This window comes from Geotrypetes seraphini, chromosome 3, assembly GCF_902459505.1.
Source record: "Geotrypetes seraphini chromosome 3, aGeoSer1.1, whole genome shotgun sequence".
NCBI classification, from domain to species: domain Eukaryota; kingdom Metazoa; phylum Chordata; class Amphibia; order Gymnophiona; family Dermophiidae; genus Geotrypetes; species Geotrypetes seraphini.
This window is the reverse complement of record NC_047086.1, coordinates 25564257-25582384: the sequence shown is the minus strand read 5'-3', so window position 1 is coordinate 25582384 and position 18128 is coordinate 25564257. Positions and strand designations below refer to the sequence as shown.

The 18128-nt window shown below is 37.5% G+C and overlaps 2 protein-coding genes across 6 annotated transcripts in view; one reads left to right on the top strand and one right to left on the bottom strand.

Moving 5' to 3' along the window:
- Positions 1–9319, bottom strand: part of ORC3 (origin recognition complex subunit 3) — a 172328-nt gene extending 163009 nt beyond the window's left edge. Inside the window, exon 1 of one of the 2 annotated variants that reach the window (XM_033939886.1) lies at positions 9133–9319. In XM_033939886.1, the coding sequence (XP_033795777.1) occupies positions 9133–9171 (39 nt within the window). In that variant the 5' untranslated portion in view covers positions 9172–9319. Of the gene's footprint in view, positions 1–8470; positions 8984–9132 lie in introns of those variants that run through there. The other variant, XM_033939887.1, reaches the window with a different exon arrangement.
- Positions 9320–9413: 94 nt separating this feature from the next.
- The window catches only part of RARS2 (arginyl-tRNA synthetase 2, mitochondrial), a 175346-nt gene continuing 166631 nt past the window's right edge, over positions 9414–18128 (top strand). For all 4 annotated transcript variants that reach the window (XM_033939892.1, XM_033939889.1, XM_033939890.1 and 1 more), the window contains exons 1-2: positions 9414–9547; positions 13561–13634. In XM_033939892.1, the coding sequence (XP_033795783.1) occupies positions 9512–9547; positions 13561–13634 (110 nt within the window). In that variant the 5' untranslated portion in view covers positions 9414–9511. The remainder of the gene's footprint in view (positions 9548–13560; positions 13635–18128) is intronic.

Here is an 18128-nt window from a genome sequence, read left to right as displayed (position 1 = left end):
TAACACCTTATTCCCCAGCTCTATAAGATCTGCATTCTGTATTGTCAAATAATTTTTATTGAGCTCAGTACATGAAAGATACAGAAATTACAATCTGGTACAGACAAGCTCAAATTTTAAGAAAATAAAACCCCCCACAACTAACCCAACACCCTCCCCCCATCCCCCCTTCCAGCCAGCAAGTAAAGAAAATAAATAGCATGGGACAACCAACAATATCAAAACCAAACAGCAATGGGATCACAAAAACTCAAAACAAATATGAAAGAAGTCAACAATTCAAAAGGTGACTCCTAGCCATCTCCACTCTGTATAAAATTCACTATACAATCCTAATCACACTGTTAACCCCATTGCTATTCCTGAGAATTCTAAGTCGCCTTGAACCTCATTGGGAATAGAGCGACCCAGAAATTGGAAATTAAATTGTAAACCGTAAAGTTAATATACGGTATATAAATTTTTAAATAAATTAGATTAGAACTGTGTGGGGCCAATGTAAGGATCTGGACTTTTTGAACAAGACTTGCAATTTGCAACTTTGCCTTCAGTTCCTCAAGTAATCTGTTATAATCAATGCATTTAGGGAATGAATTGGTATTTTACTTTTCCAGTGTATCAATGGAGGTGCGAGACTAGGAAGAAAAAAGTCAAGATTTAAGGGGGATGTGGTTGAAAACAAACCAGTGCCAGTTACCCAGACAACATAGAAGACTCAACACCACAGTTGAAAAGCTACACAAGAGAATCCGAACAACCACCCCATCATATTCACTCAGCCCACTTTCCCAAGCGAACTCGGTCTTCCAAGTACTGACCTTTAAATGAGCAGCTGGGAGAGTTGTATTATTATACAATAACACACATAGCACAACTACACAGAAATATATAACAAAATAAAGGTGGGAGAATGCTAGATAGTGGAAGTATTACAAATGAGTGTGATTTTTGGTTTAAGCAAGATCCTTTTTGAGTGGATTGAGTGGGCATGGAAAAGCAATCATGAGCTATCACTAGCCAGTCGAGAGATGATAGGAAGAACATAACATAAGAACATAAGAACATAAGCAGTGCCTCCGCTGGGTCAGACCACAGGTCCATCTTGCCCAGCAGTCCGCTCCCGCGGCGGCCCGAACAGGTCACGGCCTGTCTGAGACACCAGAAGGGGCCCCCTTGCCACCTTGGTTTCCCATTGAGTTTTATCTTCCCATCGAAGTCCTCACCCTCCGGTCTTGCACATGCACGACCTGGTTGGATTTCTATACTTATTACTTGGTTTGCTTTCTATACCTGTGTTACATCCCAGCACCTCTCTCAGTATCCCACGATCCCCCTATCCCTCAGGAATCCGTCCAATCCCTGTTTGAATCCCTGTACCGTACTCTGCCTGATCACTTCCTCCGGTAGCGCATTCCAAGTGTCCACGACCCTTTGGGTGAAGAAAAACTTCCTTGCATTTGTTCTGAACCTATCTCCCTTCAGTTTCTCCGAATGCCCCCTCGTGCCTGTTGACCCCTTCAGCCTGAAGAATCTGTCCCTATCCACCCTCTCTATGCCCCTCATGATCTTGAAGGTCTCTATCATATCTCCCCTGAGCCTCCTTTTTTCCAGAGAGAAGAGCCCCAGCCTATCCAACCTCTCGGCATATGGGCAGTGTTCCAGCCCTCTTACCAGTTTCGTTGCTCTCCTTTGGTAAGAGGGCTGGAACACTGCCCATATGCCGAGAGGTTGGATAGGCTGGGGCTCTTCTCTCTGGAAAAAAGGAGGCTCAGGGGAGATATGATAGAGACCTTCAAGATCATGAGGGGCATAGAGAGGGTGGATAGGGACAGATTCTTCAGGCTGAAGGGGTCAACAGGCACGAGGGGGCATTCGGAGAAACTGAAGGGAGATAGGTTCAGAACAAATGCAAGGAAGTTTTTCTTCACCCAAAGGGTCGTGGACACTTGGAAGGGGAAGGGTTTTCTCTGGTCTTCAATTTTTCCAGGACTATAGTCAGCAGAAATTCATAAGAAGTTTCAAGTTCAAGTTTCAAGTTTATTAATTTTAATATACCGACCATCAAACAGATATCTGGCCGGTTAACAATAGAATTTACAAGCTAGGAAGGCTAAAAAATTAAAGATAAAATAATTGGTATATTAAATGTATAGTGTGAACATGAATAATAATGACAGGACAAACTAGAGAGTGAGGATAGATGGAAGGGGAGGGGAAAAGTTACATATTTAAGAAGAAAAAGGAGATAGAGGGATTGGGATAAAACATATAGGGTGGGGTCGCTTTATTAAAGCGGTTGGTTGCTTGAAAAGAAAAGGAAAGAAGATAAGTCTAAGCGCTGGCAAATGCGTCACAGAATAAGAATGTTTTTAGGCCTATCTTAAATTTATCTAGGCTTTGTTCATCGTGGAGTTGCTGTGGTAGAAAGTTCCATAAGGTTGGAGCAGTTACTGCAAAATTTACTTTTCGTGTATAATAAAAATCTTTTATGGAGGGAATAAAAATAAGTTTTTGATCAGTTGACCTTAGAGTGCGTGGGGAACATTGGGGTATGAGAAGTTTATCAAGAAATGAGGGCTGGTGAGAGAGTCTTAACAGAGATTTCGGCAGTTGGAACCCAAGCACAGTACCGAGTAAAGCTTTGGATTCTCGCCCAGAAATAGCTAAGAAGAAAAAAAAAAAATTTAAATTGAATCAGGTTGGGCAGACCGGATGGACCATTCGGGTCTTTATCTGCCGTCATCTACTATGTTACTATGAGTTTTATTTTAAAGGAAAGTAATATGATTTTATAGGTAATACGGTGAGTGATGGGGCGCCAATGTGCTTTTTTTAGAAGAGGAGTGACATGGTCGTATTTGCCTATTTTATAAATAAGTTTTATTGCAGTGTTTTGTATTAGTTGTAGGCGTCAAATTTCTTTTTGAGGGAGACCATTGAGAAGTGAGTTGCAATAATCTAAATGTGAGATAACTAAAGAGTGTATCAGAATAATGATTGAATCGGTCTCTAGGACAGACATTAAGGACCGGATGATACGTAGTTTAAAAAAACAGATTTTTGCGACTGAACTTATATGATCGTGGAAGGTAAGATCCCTATCAATGAAAATGTGCACAACATTCTGCATCATCCGCAAAAGTGGAAAAAGTTGCAATAAGAACTTGAAATGTTAATTTTAATCATATTATTTTGACTACGTTATCAATATGCTTTGGTTTACAAGTTATTTAATAAGCTGGCCACTTAGTAGCCCATAACCCAAAGCCTACATCACTAAATTTTATTAAAAATGGAGATGTGCAATGAATCACCAACAACTAAGGGCTCCTTTTACTAAGGTGCGTTAGCGTTTTTAGTGCACGCATTTTAGCGTGCGCTAAGCTTCTAGAACGCCAGCTCAATGCTGGCTTTAAGGTCTAGCACGCGGGGCAATTTAGCGCGTGTTATTCCACGCGTTAAGGCCCCAACGCATCTTTGTGAAAGGAGCCCTAAATGTTCATTTTGATGGGCCCTTTACAAGAATATATGAAAGCAGTGGATAGACCTAACCTGAGTTAGCATGGCAAGCCCAACAAGCTTAGCTTCACCATGCAATTTCACTCCTCTAGCTCATTTGCATATTACGCAATAGGATGCCAAAGATGCCCTTTTTTACCACTGCATGTATACGCGTGCGAATAATGCATGCATTTGAGACCTAACTTCTGGCCAAAGCAAGGCCAGGTCAAATATGAAACGGAATAGCTTTATGTGACCTTAGAATTACAGGGTTCTAAGTGACAATTTTCAGTATTTTTAACTCCGATGACTTCCGGGTTCTATCTGACATGTAGATGTTATAACACTCACAAGGATTTATTGCAACTTAACCGTTCCTTCGTTTCATAAGAAATTACATGGTTCTATGTACAGAAATTAGTCTAGGATTGCAAGGTTCTAACTTTCGGTACAGTTAGAACCATGTAATTCTAAGGTCGCATTTTGTAGCAAAAAAGACACTCTTTCAAGTGATCGAAAAAAATGTAAAAATTGGATGATATTACAGTTGAGATATCTGCACCCCAAAAATGGCCAAAATTTATATAAAGCACTAATATCATTTCTTTGTGTAATTATCTTTGCTTCCAATTGGCTGCAAAGTCTCTTAATGCAAATCCTATGTGCAAGTCATGTGCCATGACTGCTGGTACAGGTATGACTTGAACCCGGACCAGATGTGTTCCATGTAGTAGAAAGGTATAAGGAAGGTCAAATGACAGTCATCATGATTAAAAGGTGAAACAGTCTATCACAGCCAAAAGAACATCCTTTCAAAAAAATGGAAAAAAGACAAGAATGAAGAAAAGAGTAAGCAGCATAAGCATTGGGAAGGAACTAAGTATCTTTAAGTGCCAGAAATGGTATTTAAGGGTGATGATACAGAGGAGATAAAAAATAAAATCTTGTAGATTCTGGAAGGTGCAATAAGCCAAACTGACAAGTTAAAGAGCAGCAAATCAACTCCAGCAGATGGTATAAGCTCCAGAATTCTGAGAGAACGCAAAATGAAATTCCAGATCTACTATTAGTAATCTGTAACCTGTCATTAAAATCGTACGTGGTACCTGAAGATTGGAAAGTGGCCCTTGGAACGCCAGTTTTTAAAAAGGGTTCCAAAAGTGTTTATGGCTAATTACAAACCGGAAAGCCCAACATCACTGCTGGGTAAAATGCCACATTTTCCCAATGTGTTCTTCCACATATACTGTTTGCCATCTTTGTCCTACAATACTATATGCTATATTTACCATATTATTTATTTTAAAAATTTATCAACCGCTTATTCCTAAGCGGAATTACAAAAATAACATACATAAAATAAAACAAACAGAATTTATACAAATATCTTAAATGCAATAATTAGTTACATCTTAAAACCCAGATTTCATAGATCCTCACAGTGCCATTTATCTTAAAACTAGCAGTAAACAACATATCTCTTAGTGTTCCCTTGCTCATTTGCGGTTCGCGAATTGCGGACTCACTCATTCGTGGTCTGCTCCGACTGCCTCTTCCTGTAGTAAAGTCGGGCTATACCAATCAGGAGCTGCATGTCAAAGCAGCTCCTGATTGGTGTAGCCCGACTTTACTACAGGAAGAGGCGGTCAGAGAACACCGCGAGTGATTTTCTTCAGTTGCTGGCGCTCCAGCTGCCCTCTCCAGCCTTTTGACAGGTGAAAAACTGCATTCAATTCCCCCCCCCCCCTGGTGAATTTCAGGGGAATACTGTAATGTAGTTTTAAGTATTTTTTTTAAACTTCTGGATATCAGATAAAGCCCTCAACGGTCCAGTTAATTTGTTCCACAGCATTGCTCCCATGATGGAGATAGCAGAAGTTCTTGTGTTCTCATAGTGCATTTTTGAGAAGTCCATCAATGACAAACGTATTGTACCTTCAGAACACAAGGTTCTGCGCGCCCTAGTTTGTGATGAATACCAAGGAATCCCATGTTTGCCATACTATGTCTGCCATGCTACAATTGCTCATGCCATGTCTATCACACAATGTTTGATGTTCCATGTTTTCCATGCTATGTTTCGTCACTCACGCTTGCCTTACCAGTTTTGCTAAGTCATGTCATACTATGTTACCCATGCTTTGTAATACCATGTTTGCCACGCTATGTTTTTATCGTATTATGCTCGCCATACCATGTTTTGTAATATTATGCTTTACCATGCTTTGTTAACTATCACCCCTTTTACAAAAGCGCACAAGAGGTTTTTAGCGCCAGCCGGCATGTTGAATACTCTGCATTGCTCCAATGCTGATAGGTAGGACCTCTATGACCGTCGGAACACACAGAGCATTCAGCACGACAGACGATAAAAGCCTCTTGTGTGTTTTTGTAAAAAAAAAAAACCAAAACAAAAGGGGGGGTATGTTTTGCCATCTGCCAAACAATGTTTGCCATGCTATCTTCTACCATTCTATGTCTGAGAGTGTGGCGCAGGGGTTAGAACTGCAGCCTCAGCATCCTAGGGTTGTGAGTTCCGGCCCGCACTGCTCCTTGTGACCCTGGGCAGGTCAATTGGTCCCCTATTGCTTCAGGTATATTAGATAGATTGAGCTCCCCTGTAAGAATGGTACAGAAAATTGAATAAATAAATAAAATCAGATCAGGAGCAATGAGGAGTTAAAGCAGGCATTAAATTCCTATTATAACATTTTTTGCCTACTTTGCTGGCTCATATGTTACATTCCAAACTTTGCACACGAAGTTAGTGTCAGGGGTTTATTAATCTGCAAAATTTAAATTCTCTTGTAGAATTTGTTTGGCTGTAATAGCTGGACAAAGTTGCCATTTTGTGTTAAGCACAGCACAGTACTCCAAGAGTGATGTATATTGGACAGCCCCTAGGTCTCAAACCAATAAAGATCCAGCTAAACATTTTTGCATGGTTTCATGTGAGGCTATAGGGAACAGCCACACAAAATTTTATTCAGTTGGAGGAAGTTGAGCGAGGATGATTTTCAAGAGAGATTATGAGCTAACTGGGACAGACAGTGAAAATTGCTTGAATACATCCATGTAAACCATTCTGAGCTCCTCTGGGAGAACAGTAATAATAATAATAACAACAATTTTTTTATATACCGCAGGACCGTGAAATTCTATGCGGTTTACAATGATTAAAGATGTTTCAGATAGAGTGGACTGACAATTCTAGAGATCATTTGTTGAGGGCTAGGATTGTATAGGTTGGTTTCCTAAGTATTTCAGGAACAGATGTGTATAGAAAAATGAATAAATAAATATTGGACCACTTGATATGGAATGACCATACCAAGTGCAATGAAAACAATACAAATCATGAATTTTAAGGTTGAAAGAAATAGTCTCAAATACTAAACATAAATTACAGATCAATAAAACTGTTGGCGGAGTAAGAGACTAAAGGCTTATTTTATCAAGTAGCAGTAGAGTCTTACCACAGGTAGGCAAGGTAAATGCTGTGACACTCACAAGAATTGAATGAAGATGTTTACAAACCTCTATACTGCAATCTATATATTACATTAGATACTGATCGATATGATCACCGGCCAAATTACTAAGAATTTGCAAAGATAAATCTAAGTCGGACTTGGTTCTTCAGAAATCAGAACATTGGATTGAATGTAAAATAATCCAAGAATAGTGGAAAAATGTATGGATACAATCCAACAATTTTTCCACCTGATAGCATAGTTTTCTATCAGCTGTCTTGCATCCCTTCACTTTTTTAGGGACCCTCAGCGCCACCACTCAGAGCTCAATTAGATTTCATTGCTCTAAGCTTTATGTGCCAGCTCCTCATCGGTTCCCTTAATTTAGTTTCAATCTTATACGTTTAAATATTAGCTTTTGTTTAATCTAATTTACTTTTAAGCATGTACTTAGGCTTTCAACTACGTTACGTTTGTTACGTGATGACGCAATCGCGCCAAAGCAGGATTCCGCTCTATTTAAAATCTCAGTAAGAACGCCACCGCCATATCTGAGGACAGAGTGGCCACAGGTTTGGCAGTGAAATTTATAGGTAAGCAAAACATGTAAGACAGCTCAGTAATAAATTAGTTTAGTGATGTCTGTCTTAACTTTCCTAAGTTGATGCTGATAGCTTTTGTTCTGTTTTAGGGGCAAAGCCTTGATAAAGCTCTAGCAGTGAAACATGTCGGCGTGATGTTTCCCCTAGCCAGAGACCACAAGTTGAAAGCTAAATACATGCTTAAAAGTAAATTAGATTAAACAAAAGCTAATATTTAAACGTATAAGATTGAAACTAAATTAAGGGAACCGATGAGGAGCTGGCATATAAAGCTTAGAGCAATGAAATCTAATTGAGCTCTGAGTGGTGGCGCTGAGGGTCCCAAAAAAAGTTAAAAAAGTGAAGGGATGCAAGACAGCTGATAGAAAACTATACTATCAGGTGGAGAAATTGTTTGATAATTGTAGCTCCCTTAAACCATAATATAAGTTGTGCACTGGTAACATAGTAACATAGTAGATGACGGCAGATAAAGACCCGAATGGTCCATCCAGTCTGCCCAACCTGATTCAATTTAAATTTTTTTTTTTTTTTTCTTCTTAGCTATTTCTGGGTGAGAATCCAAAGCTTTACCCGGTACTGTGCTTGGGTTCCAACTGCCGAAATCTCTGTTAAGACTTACTCCAGCCCATCTACACCCTCCCAGCCATTGAAGCCCTCCCCTGCCCATCCTCCTCCAAATGGCCATGCACAGACACAGACCGTACAAGTCTGCCCAGTAACTGGCCTAGTTCAATCTTTAATATTATTTTCTGATTATTTTGGATACAATCCAAAACATATTACATACCACAGCACCTTATCATATTAAACTAAATGAAGAGGAACTTTATTGCACATCCTCACTGCTATTGCTTTACAATAAATATTGAATTTATTTATTTATTTACTAACCTATAAATATGAAATGCACATGACAGAAAGTGCTGAAATTTTTCACCATAGAACCAAAATAAGGACTCATGTAAAAAAACAAAACAACATATCTTGAACCTGAAGAACGAACCGACACTTAACCATTAATACTCCTTTTGCTTTCCAACATTAGCACTGGGATAAAATCCAGTGGAAATAAAAGCAGGAAGAATCTTGCAATGGCCAGTTTATTTGCATTGGTAAGAACAAGTTTGTAATGCCTTTACTTTGTTTCACCAATTGTAACTGCTATTTCTTTTATATTAAGGCTTTGTAACATCAATTAAAAAAAAATTATTTAAACAAACAAACAAAAAAAATCTGTTTGTACCACCAGATCAGAAAACTTAACCAGACTCTACAAAAGAAATACTGAGCTGCACCAAAACCCGAAAATGCTCCTTCTAAGTTTATCATTCTTTCCTTTTAAGTCACTTTATGTATAACTCTGGAAACACTTCTATTGCTTTCAATAAAACTAAAACCCAGAAATCTCAAGCCGTCCTCCTTTTCCCGGAGCCATACTAACCCTAAATAACGTTGTTTTGGATTGAGGGTTTTTGTTTTTTTTAATGAAATCCTAAAACTCAAAACAGGTGTTGAACTATGTGGGAGCTTCGCAGAGAGGGAAATTCGCTCACCTTTGAGACCGAGGAGGTGGCGCAGCGCGTATCATCCATGTTTCATAAGCCCCGCGCGCGCGCGCGCGCGTTCAGTCCTCGCGCCAGGCTGACGTCGCGTGCGACCGGCGTGTTGCCAAATTCAACTACTTCCGGGGAAAAGGTCGTCCGGGCAGCTGCTGCTTGTTTGAAGAGCCCAGGAAGGGGCGTGAGGGGCAACACATTAGTCGTTTTTAGCCGCTTGACGCCGCCTTCAGACGGCTGGTCTCTCCTTCCCCATAATTTTCGTTTATGGGTTGTTGTTTTTTTTGAATTATTATTCGCGTTCCGGTTTTCTACTCTCCTTCCCAGTTGCAGATAGTTGAGGAACCTTCAGTTGTGGCTCGGGGGAGCAAAGGTCATGGCGTGCCCCTTCCGCCGGGCTATAGCTGCTCAGGTAGGGTGTCAGGCGCCCCACTCTGCATAGGAAACAGGTGGGAGGGAGGGTTTCTGAACGGTAGAAATAGCCTAGCGTTGAGGAATCCATGAAAGCGGCCAGGGTACTACAACTCAAAAATGGGAGAGCAGTAAAGTATACTAAATATAAAGATATCTGATGAGAAAAAAACTATAGTCTCAAGAGATTGATCAAAAAATATCGTGTACGCTCAAAGCTATGAAACTAATGGGGAGTGAGAACACCCCCCCACCCTCACAGGAGTTCACCGTCAAATTATATGATCAATCTTCTTCTTTTTTTTTTAATGATTTTTTTCATATGAAATGTTGCAGATGGCGAAAAATCACAAGTATTAACGTGGACTTCACTTAGCTTTTAAACATAATCCGGGGCTCTCAACGTGGCTCCGTTTCGGAATCTGCTTCAGGAGACCTGATGAGAAGCTTCCAAATGCTTGCAATCAGTAAGAGTGTATAACACTTTCAGTAAAAGGAATTTGCTGTCATTCTGCGATCTATTTGTCCTATGCCGCTGTACAAGTATTTATCAGCTTAACAACAAAACAAATGGATCGCAGAATGACAGCAAATTCCTTTTACTGAAAGTGTTATACACTCTTACTGATTGCAAGCATTTGGAAGCTTCTCATCAGGTCTCCTGAAGCAGATTCCGAAACGTTGAGAGCCCCGGATTATGTTTAAAGCTAAGTGAAGTCCACGTTGATACTTGTGATTTTTCGCCATCTGAACATTTCTTATGAAAATATCATAACAAAAAAAGAAGAAAATATAAAAAGAAACATAAAAATATGTTATTGTTATAATTCAGCACTCAGCCTCAGAGATTGATCATATGATTTGATGCAATGACTGGAAGGTGAACTCCTGTGAGGGTGTTTTCACTCCCCATTAGAGTTTCATATGTCTGAGCTTACAAGATATTTTTTGATCAATCTCTTGAGACTATAGAGTTGAGAAATGGCAGTGGTTGCAGAGCAGGAGAAGGGGTGGGCAAACACAGATACAGTAAAACCTTGGTTTGCGAGCATAATTTGTTCCAGAGGCATGCTTGTAATCCAAAACACTCTATATCAAAGCGAATTTCCCCATAAGAAATAATGGAAACTCAAGCCGATTCATTCCACAACCTCAAAACTTTAATACAAAATACAGTACTGCGTGTAAGATATGTGCACTTGCACTGTGTTTAAGTCACTCCTGCAGTTATAATGTGGCTAGTTGTACAGCGCTTACAATTTGCATACTTGTGAAGCGTGTTAAGTGCATACTTGTACTATGTGTATGTTGCATGCGCTTGAACAAGTAAACTGAATGTGAAGCTTGCATTATGTTCAGATGCATTCAGTGATATGACGCGCGTGTGCGTACTGCAAGACCGCTCGTTTATCGAGTTAATTTTTAATAAAATGTTTTGCTCGTCTTGCAAAACACTCGCACGCCAAGTTACTTGCAATCCAAGGTTTTGCTGTAATTGGAAGTTAGAGATCAAGGTATGAGTTGAGATTACCATGTTCTTCTTTGACACTTTTCGCGTGTGACATGTTCAGAGGGTCATACAGGGGACAGGTAAGCGAGGATGGTATCTTTTAGAACAGTGTCTCTAATGTATTTTTTAGCTCTGGCACATTAAACTGAGCAAATGTTTCTCACGGCACACTAAACAGAGCAAATGCATTGTCATGGCACATTATAATTGAAATTTTAAAATTACAAAACCAACAAAAAATTAATTTTGAGATTTATTTATCTAAAGTTCTTTAAGCTATGTATGGGTAATTGTACCAATGGTGAAACTAAAATAGATAGAATAGAACTGCTAATCAATGCAATGGATGTGCTTGATTTTGAGTGCAAATTAACTCAAAACGCAGCTCGATAGTCAACAAGCAAGCACGTATTTCATCATCCACCATCTGCAGATGTCTGTCAGAGCTGAAAATCCAAGTTCTCGGAGATAAGAAGATCCAAACAGTAACAAAGCCTTGATTGTTTTGATGCTCAAGTTAGATAACTACTGCATTAAAAAATGCTTAACCAGCTAGACCACCAGGTAAGCTGTATAGAGGCAGGAGGGAGGCGGGGGAGAGGTCCAGGGGCAGGAGGAAGGCGGGGCCCTAAAAGTTATTCGCGTTATCTCGATATTCACGGGCTGGTTCTGCCCCTAACCCCTGCGAATATTGAGGGGGAAGTGCATATCTTTTTTGAGATAAGGAGACCAGAACTGAATGCAGTACTCAAGGTGAGGTCGCACTATTGAGCAATACAGAGGCATTATAACATTCTTAGTTTGCTTTCTTGGCCTCTGCCGCACATTGGGTGGAAGACTTAAGCGTATTGTCTACGAAGACACCCAGATCCTTTTCTTGGGTGCTGACCCCCAAGGTGGTCCCTAGCATCCGATAACTATGATTTGGATTATTCTTCCCAATGTGTATCAGTTTGCATTTGTCCACGTTGAATTTCGTCTGCCATTTGGATACCTAGTCTTCCAATTTCCTAAGGTCTTCCTGCAGTTTTTCACAGTCTGCATGCATTTTAGCAGTTTTGATCAGTATAGTGTCATCTGTAAATTTAATCACCTCTCTTGTAGTTCTAATTTCTAGATCATTTATAAATAAGTTAAATAGCACCGGTCCCAGAACAAATCACTGCAGCACACCACTATTTACCCTCCTCCATTGAGAAAAATGGCCATTCAACCCTACCCTCTGTTTTATGTCTGCTAACCAGTTCTTAATCCACATTGAACATTGCCTCCTATCCCATGACTCTTTAATTTTCTCAGAGCTTTCCTGAGGAACTTTGTCAAAGGCCTTCTGGAAATTTAGATAAACTATATCAACCGGCTTGCCTTTATCCACATGTTTATTCACACCTTCAAAGAAGTCAAGTAAATTGGTGAGGCTTGTCTGGGCAGTTGTAGCCTTATGCACATAGATGCTCATAACAAACATTTACAGACTCTTGTGTACACGATGTACATGTCATCTATTCTAGTGTATACTTATGATGGGAATTGTTAAAATTAAAATTCTGGAATCTCTCTTGGCATATCCAGAATTTCTTCGGGGTGCACCACTGTACCTTGGCACACAGTTTGAGAGACACTAATTTAGAATGCAAAAAGAAGGCGTGTAAGTAGCAGTGGTCACTGTTGAACTGCAAGGTAATGGCGGAATAGAAATCTCTAATGTAATGTAATGTAGGCTGAGAAGGGATAGTAGCTGATGGAACGGGGGAGCCAAAAAGAGGGCCGCTGAGAAGGTTTTTGTGCATCAAGGATTAGAAACTAGAACTGGGAGAGGGGCAGGAAAAGAATGTTGCATGAAGTGTCAGAGGGACCTTGAGAGAAAGTCTTCGCTGAAGCTCAAGGAGGGGAAGGGGAGCGGTGGTAGGAAGTTTGTGATTGTATTTTGGAGATTTGACAGGTGTGCCTAAGCAGCGGCTGAGAATGCACTGGGAAGGAGGCCTAAGGTGCCTCCTGTGCTTGAAGATAATGGCTCTGTAGTTCATTGGCGTCCCAGAGCTTTAGAAATGGCTTTCTTTCCCCTTTCTGACTATAATAAACAAACTTTTTTTTCTCTCATCTCTTGTGGAAACTTTGTACTAACTACTTCACCTTAATGATCGAGTTCAATATAGTAAGGTTTTAGATTCCACAATGAATCTAATTTATCAATTGAATTTGGTTAATTGGTTGATTAACTAAGGAGACAGTTATTTGTTCACGTGGGAGCTAAGGGTGATAACTTAAAACAGTGTTGTATGTTTACTTTGTTTTCCTTTGTCTAATTTACACTTTGTTTAATGTTTGCATGACATACATGCAAAATTAGGGGAAATCAGGAGGGGGGAGGCAAAAAACTTTTATACCACTTGTATCTTTATTAATGCTATGACATAGGACAAAGATGTTTTTTCTTAAATAAGAGGAAACTTATGAAAACGTCATCATTACTTAGCAAGATTTTTTGTCTATCGTAAATCTAGGTTTCAAGAGTTCTGGATCTACCACCAGAAAAACTGATAAACTCAATAACTGCAGTTGCTGTCTCCAAAAAGCGGTACCTTTTCTACTTTTTTGTTCTAGAATATATTTGATGTCCATTACAGAAAGCCATATTTGAAATACTGTACAATACAACTCTTATTGAATGTGCTTAATATCCAATATTCTGTCTCTTGCTGAACCATGTGTTACACCTTGGGCGTTATACCTTGTATGAATATGTTTAGAGCCCAGGGAAACTACCTATCTCAACCTTGGTGGCCATTTGGTATTCCATGGATGAAGAGCTTGTCTCCAAGTTTGTGTGATGTAGCCTTCTGTTGAAAGTCTGCCAGATTAATGATATTCATCCAATCATCCTTGAAGTGTAGTGATAGTACATGAAAGTTCTGAAGGGCCTTCGGGAGTTCGTATTGCCTAAGAAAGTAACACAGTGTTCTTGAAAGGCCGCTATCTACCAGAGTCTTCTGCTTTGTGAGAAACAGTAACCTAATTATGGAATAAAACTTATGTATGTTACATTTCAAGGTTTTATGGAATGTTTTAATCCATTAAATTTGAGGAAGTTCATGTCATTTACATAGATGAAACTCGTTGTGACCCACTTCTCTATAAACCTGCTGAAGAAGCAGGACTTATCTGTTAATTAACGTGTGATTATTGCTTCTGGATCTCTTTGGTTAATCTATTAGGTTTTCTTTGTTTTACCTCTCTCTTCTGCTTTATTCCCTTAAGTTTTGTATCTAATTTTATCTCTTATAGTTGTCACCAATTTATAAGCTGTTAATTTTTCTTATCATTTATTTGCAATCATTTTATAATTTGCTGGTCCTTAGAAAGGGCGCATAGGATCCCAGTCAAAAATGTAGAAAATAAAGGCAGGCCAAGACCAATAATTTTCAAAATGCTTAGATACCAACAAGCATTAGAAATATTAAATGCAGCAAAGAAAGACAAAAATTTAAATTATAAAGGATCCAGAATATGGTTTTTGCCGGACTTTGCAAAAAACACAGCAAATAAAAGAAAGAGACTATTAGACATGAGACCTCAACTAAAAGAAAAAGGTTTTAAATACGGTCTATATTATCCGGCAAAAATGAGAGTATCATCTGGAGAAAAATCCTTGTATTTCGAGGATCCAGAAAAACTAAAAGCTTTTCTTTCTAAACCAGAACCTATGATATTTTAACATAAAACATTAAGATGGGTTTTGATGACTTTATGAAAAATTATAAAAGTATGAAATATTGAAATATCTGAAGAAAGAAAAATGATATAAAGAAAAGATAATAAAAATTTATAAGAAAGAAAGAGCAAGATATAGGAAAAACACTAATAACATACTAAATATATGTTTAAGATAAAATTTTATGATGTAAACAATAATACTAAGGAAATGTAAATTAAAAACTGTTAAATGGATAATGATTCATTAATGAAATGTTATGAAAAAATGAATAAAGATATTAAAGGTTAATATAGATAGATAGAAGGGAAATTTGATTGAATATTGATTGCCTAGGGGAGAGAAGAATGTTCGGATTACAGTTCCAATGTGTATCCTTAAGCAGCCATTGTATTGGGTGGGAAAGGGAGGGAAAAGGAGAGTATTTACTAGAATGATTAAGGGAAAAATAAACAAGGGATTAGATACTTTAGGGGTAAATATGTGTGTCATGAAAAACATTTTTTGGATTCTAAATATGAAAGAAGAGGGGAAAAAGATTATAATGAAAAGTATTAAAATCTATAATGTCTTTTAAGATATATTCTATTAATGTCAATGGCCTGAATCATGTAATCAAAAGGAAAAAAGTATTAACATTTTTAAAAAAGCAAAATGCGGATATTTACTGTCTGCAGGAGACCCATCTTAGTATAAAGGAATCACAGAAACTATCGGGTGGGTGGGTAAAAGAATGTTTTTTTGCTCCAGCAGAGGGTAAAAAAGCAGGGGTAGCAATTCTTATAAATAAAAAATGTATGGCCAAGATTAAGGTAAAAAATTCAGATCCACATGGAAGATGGATACATATTGATATAGGTATGGGAAATGATGCCCTGACGTTGTTTAATATATATGCCCCTAATTCGAATCAATCAGAATTTTTTAAAAAATTACAGAACATGTTATTACCACTGGCTGCTTCTAATTTAGTGGTGGCTGGAGATTTTAATGCTGTAATGGATCCATTATTGGATAAAAAACCAGGTAAAAGTATAAAATCTTTAGGTTTAGATAATTTGGTTCAATCATGTGATTTGAAAGATATATGGCGTATTCTTCATTTTAATGATCAGGAATTTTCATTCTGTTCACAGGTTCATAAATCATTTTCAAGAATAGATTATATTTTTGTTTCAACAAATAAAGTGCAACAGGTGATTAAAGCTTCCATAGATCCTATTATTATTTCGGATCATGCGGGAGTATGGATAGAATTACAATTAGATCAATCAGAGAATGGTAGACCTCTTTGGAGATTTGATAATGCATTGCTTGTGGATGACAAATTTTTGGAAAATTTTAAAACACAAATTAACGATTTCTTTCAAATTAATTTAGTGGAGGATACATCTATAGAGAATGTATGGGATGCATTTAAAGCAACTATGAGGGGTAATATTATATCATATTCAGCTTTTATTAGGAAACAGATTAAAATACAATATATAGAATTAGAAAAAGAAATAAAAATATTAGAAGCTAAATTGGTAAGTAAATGGGAATATGAAGTTTTGCAAGCTCTTTTGAAAGCAAAAGGTAAATATAATGAATTAACTTCAAAAATGATAAGAAGAGATTTGTTTTCCAAGCAAACAATGTATTATGGAAATTCTAATAAGGCGGGGAGATTATTGGCAAATTATCTTAAAGCAAAAAAAAGAAGAACTAATATCAATGGAATAAAAGATGATAATGGTATAATAACAAATCAAACAAATATAATATTAAAACAATTTTTAAAATTTTATAAGGACCTGTATTCTTCCGAGCCTTATTTGGAGAGACAAAAAGATGGAAAAAATTTTTTAGATTTAATTAATGGACCTAAGGTTCCTGATCATATAAAACGGAGTTTAGATGAACCTATATCATTAAAAGAATTAGAAACAGCATTGAGATCTCTTAGAGTTGGATCCGCTCCAGGTGGTGATGGTTATACAGTAGAATTTTATAAAACATTTCAAAATATCCTTTCCCCACATTTACTAAATTTATATCAGACACAACTTATAAAAGGGAATATTAAAGGTACTATGGCTGAATCAATAATAATTGTTTTGCCCAAGCCAAATAAAGATCCTACTTTGGTTTCAAACTACAGGCCTATATCTTTGATAAATGTTGATAATAAACTTTTGGCGAAAATTTTGGCTTTGAGATTAACCAAAGCTCTCCCACATATTATAGATATGCATCAAACGGGTTTCGTTGCTAAAAGACATTCCTCTAATAACTCTAGATTATTGTTTCACATGTTAAACTTATCAAAAAAAATGGATGAACCGGCTTTTACAGTTTCATTAGATGCTGAAAAAGCATTTGATAGGGTAGAATGGAATTTTATGTATCAGGCTTTAGAATGGTTTGGTATAGGTTCTGGATTTATACAAATGGTAAAAACATTGTATAGCTTCCCGATTGCAAGACTAAATATTAATAATAAGATATCTGATGGTTTTAAATTGCAGAGGGGAGTTAGACAAGGTTGTCCTTTATCTCCTTTGTTATTTGATGTTGTATTAGAACCCTTATTGTTAGCAATACAGCAAACGAGGGAGATACAAGGTATTCCATATTCAGATATGGAATATAAAATTTCGGCTTATGCTGACGATATTTTACTTTATTTGAGAAATCCAGAGTCTACCTTATCTTCTTTACTGGAATTAATTGATAAGTTTGGCAAATTTTCAGGTTATAAAATTAATTGGAATAAATCTGAAATTATACCTTTAAATATTCATTGTGTAAAAGGATTATTTGACACTTTTCCATTTATATGGAAAGAAGAAGGATTTAAATATCTTGGTATTCAAGTTAAAAATACAATTGAAGATACTGTAAAAGAGAATGAAAAATATGTATTAAAAAAAGTTATGGAGTTATGTGAGCAATGGAACCCATTACATATTTCTTGGTGGGGAAGAGTTCAAACTATTAAAATGATGATGTTACCGGTAGTTTGCTACCAAATGAGTATGATACCTATTTATTTTCAGGGGTCCTTTTATAAAAAGCTTAATAGCATTTTAACAAAATTTCTTTGGCTTGGTAAAACACCTAGAATAGCTTTAGTAACTTTGCAAAAATCAATTAAGGAGGGAGGGGTAAATTTTCCAAATTTCTATAGGTACCATCAAGCCTATATTCTACGTCAGGGTATGTATTGGATCCTCCCAGAACTTATAGATAATGCACCAGATTGGTTATATTTGGAATGGCGCCTTATGTTTCCCCTAAATTTAGTTCACCTTCCAAGTATTAACATGCCTAGAAGATACAGAGAAAATAAAATTTTAATGGATACTTGGAAAACGT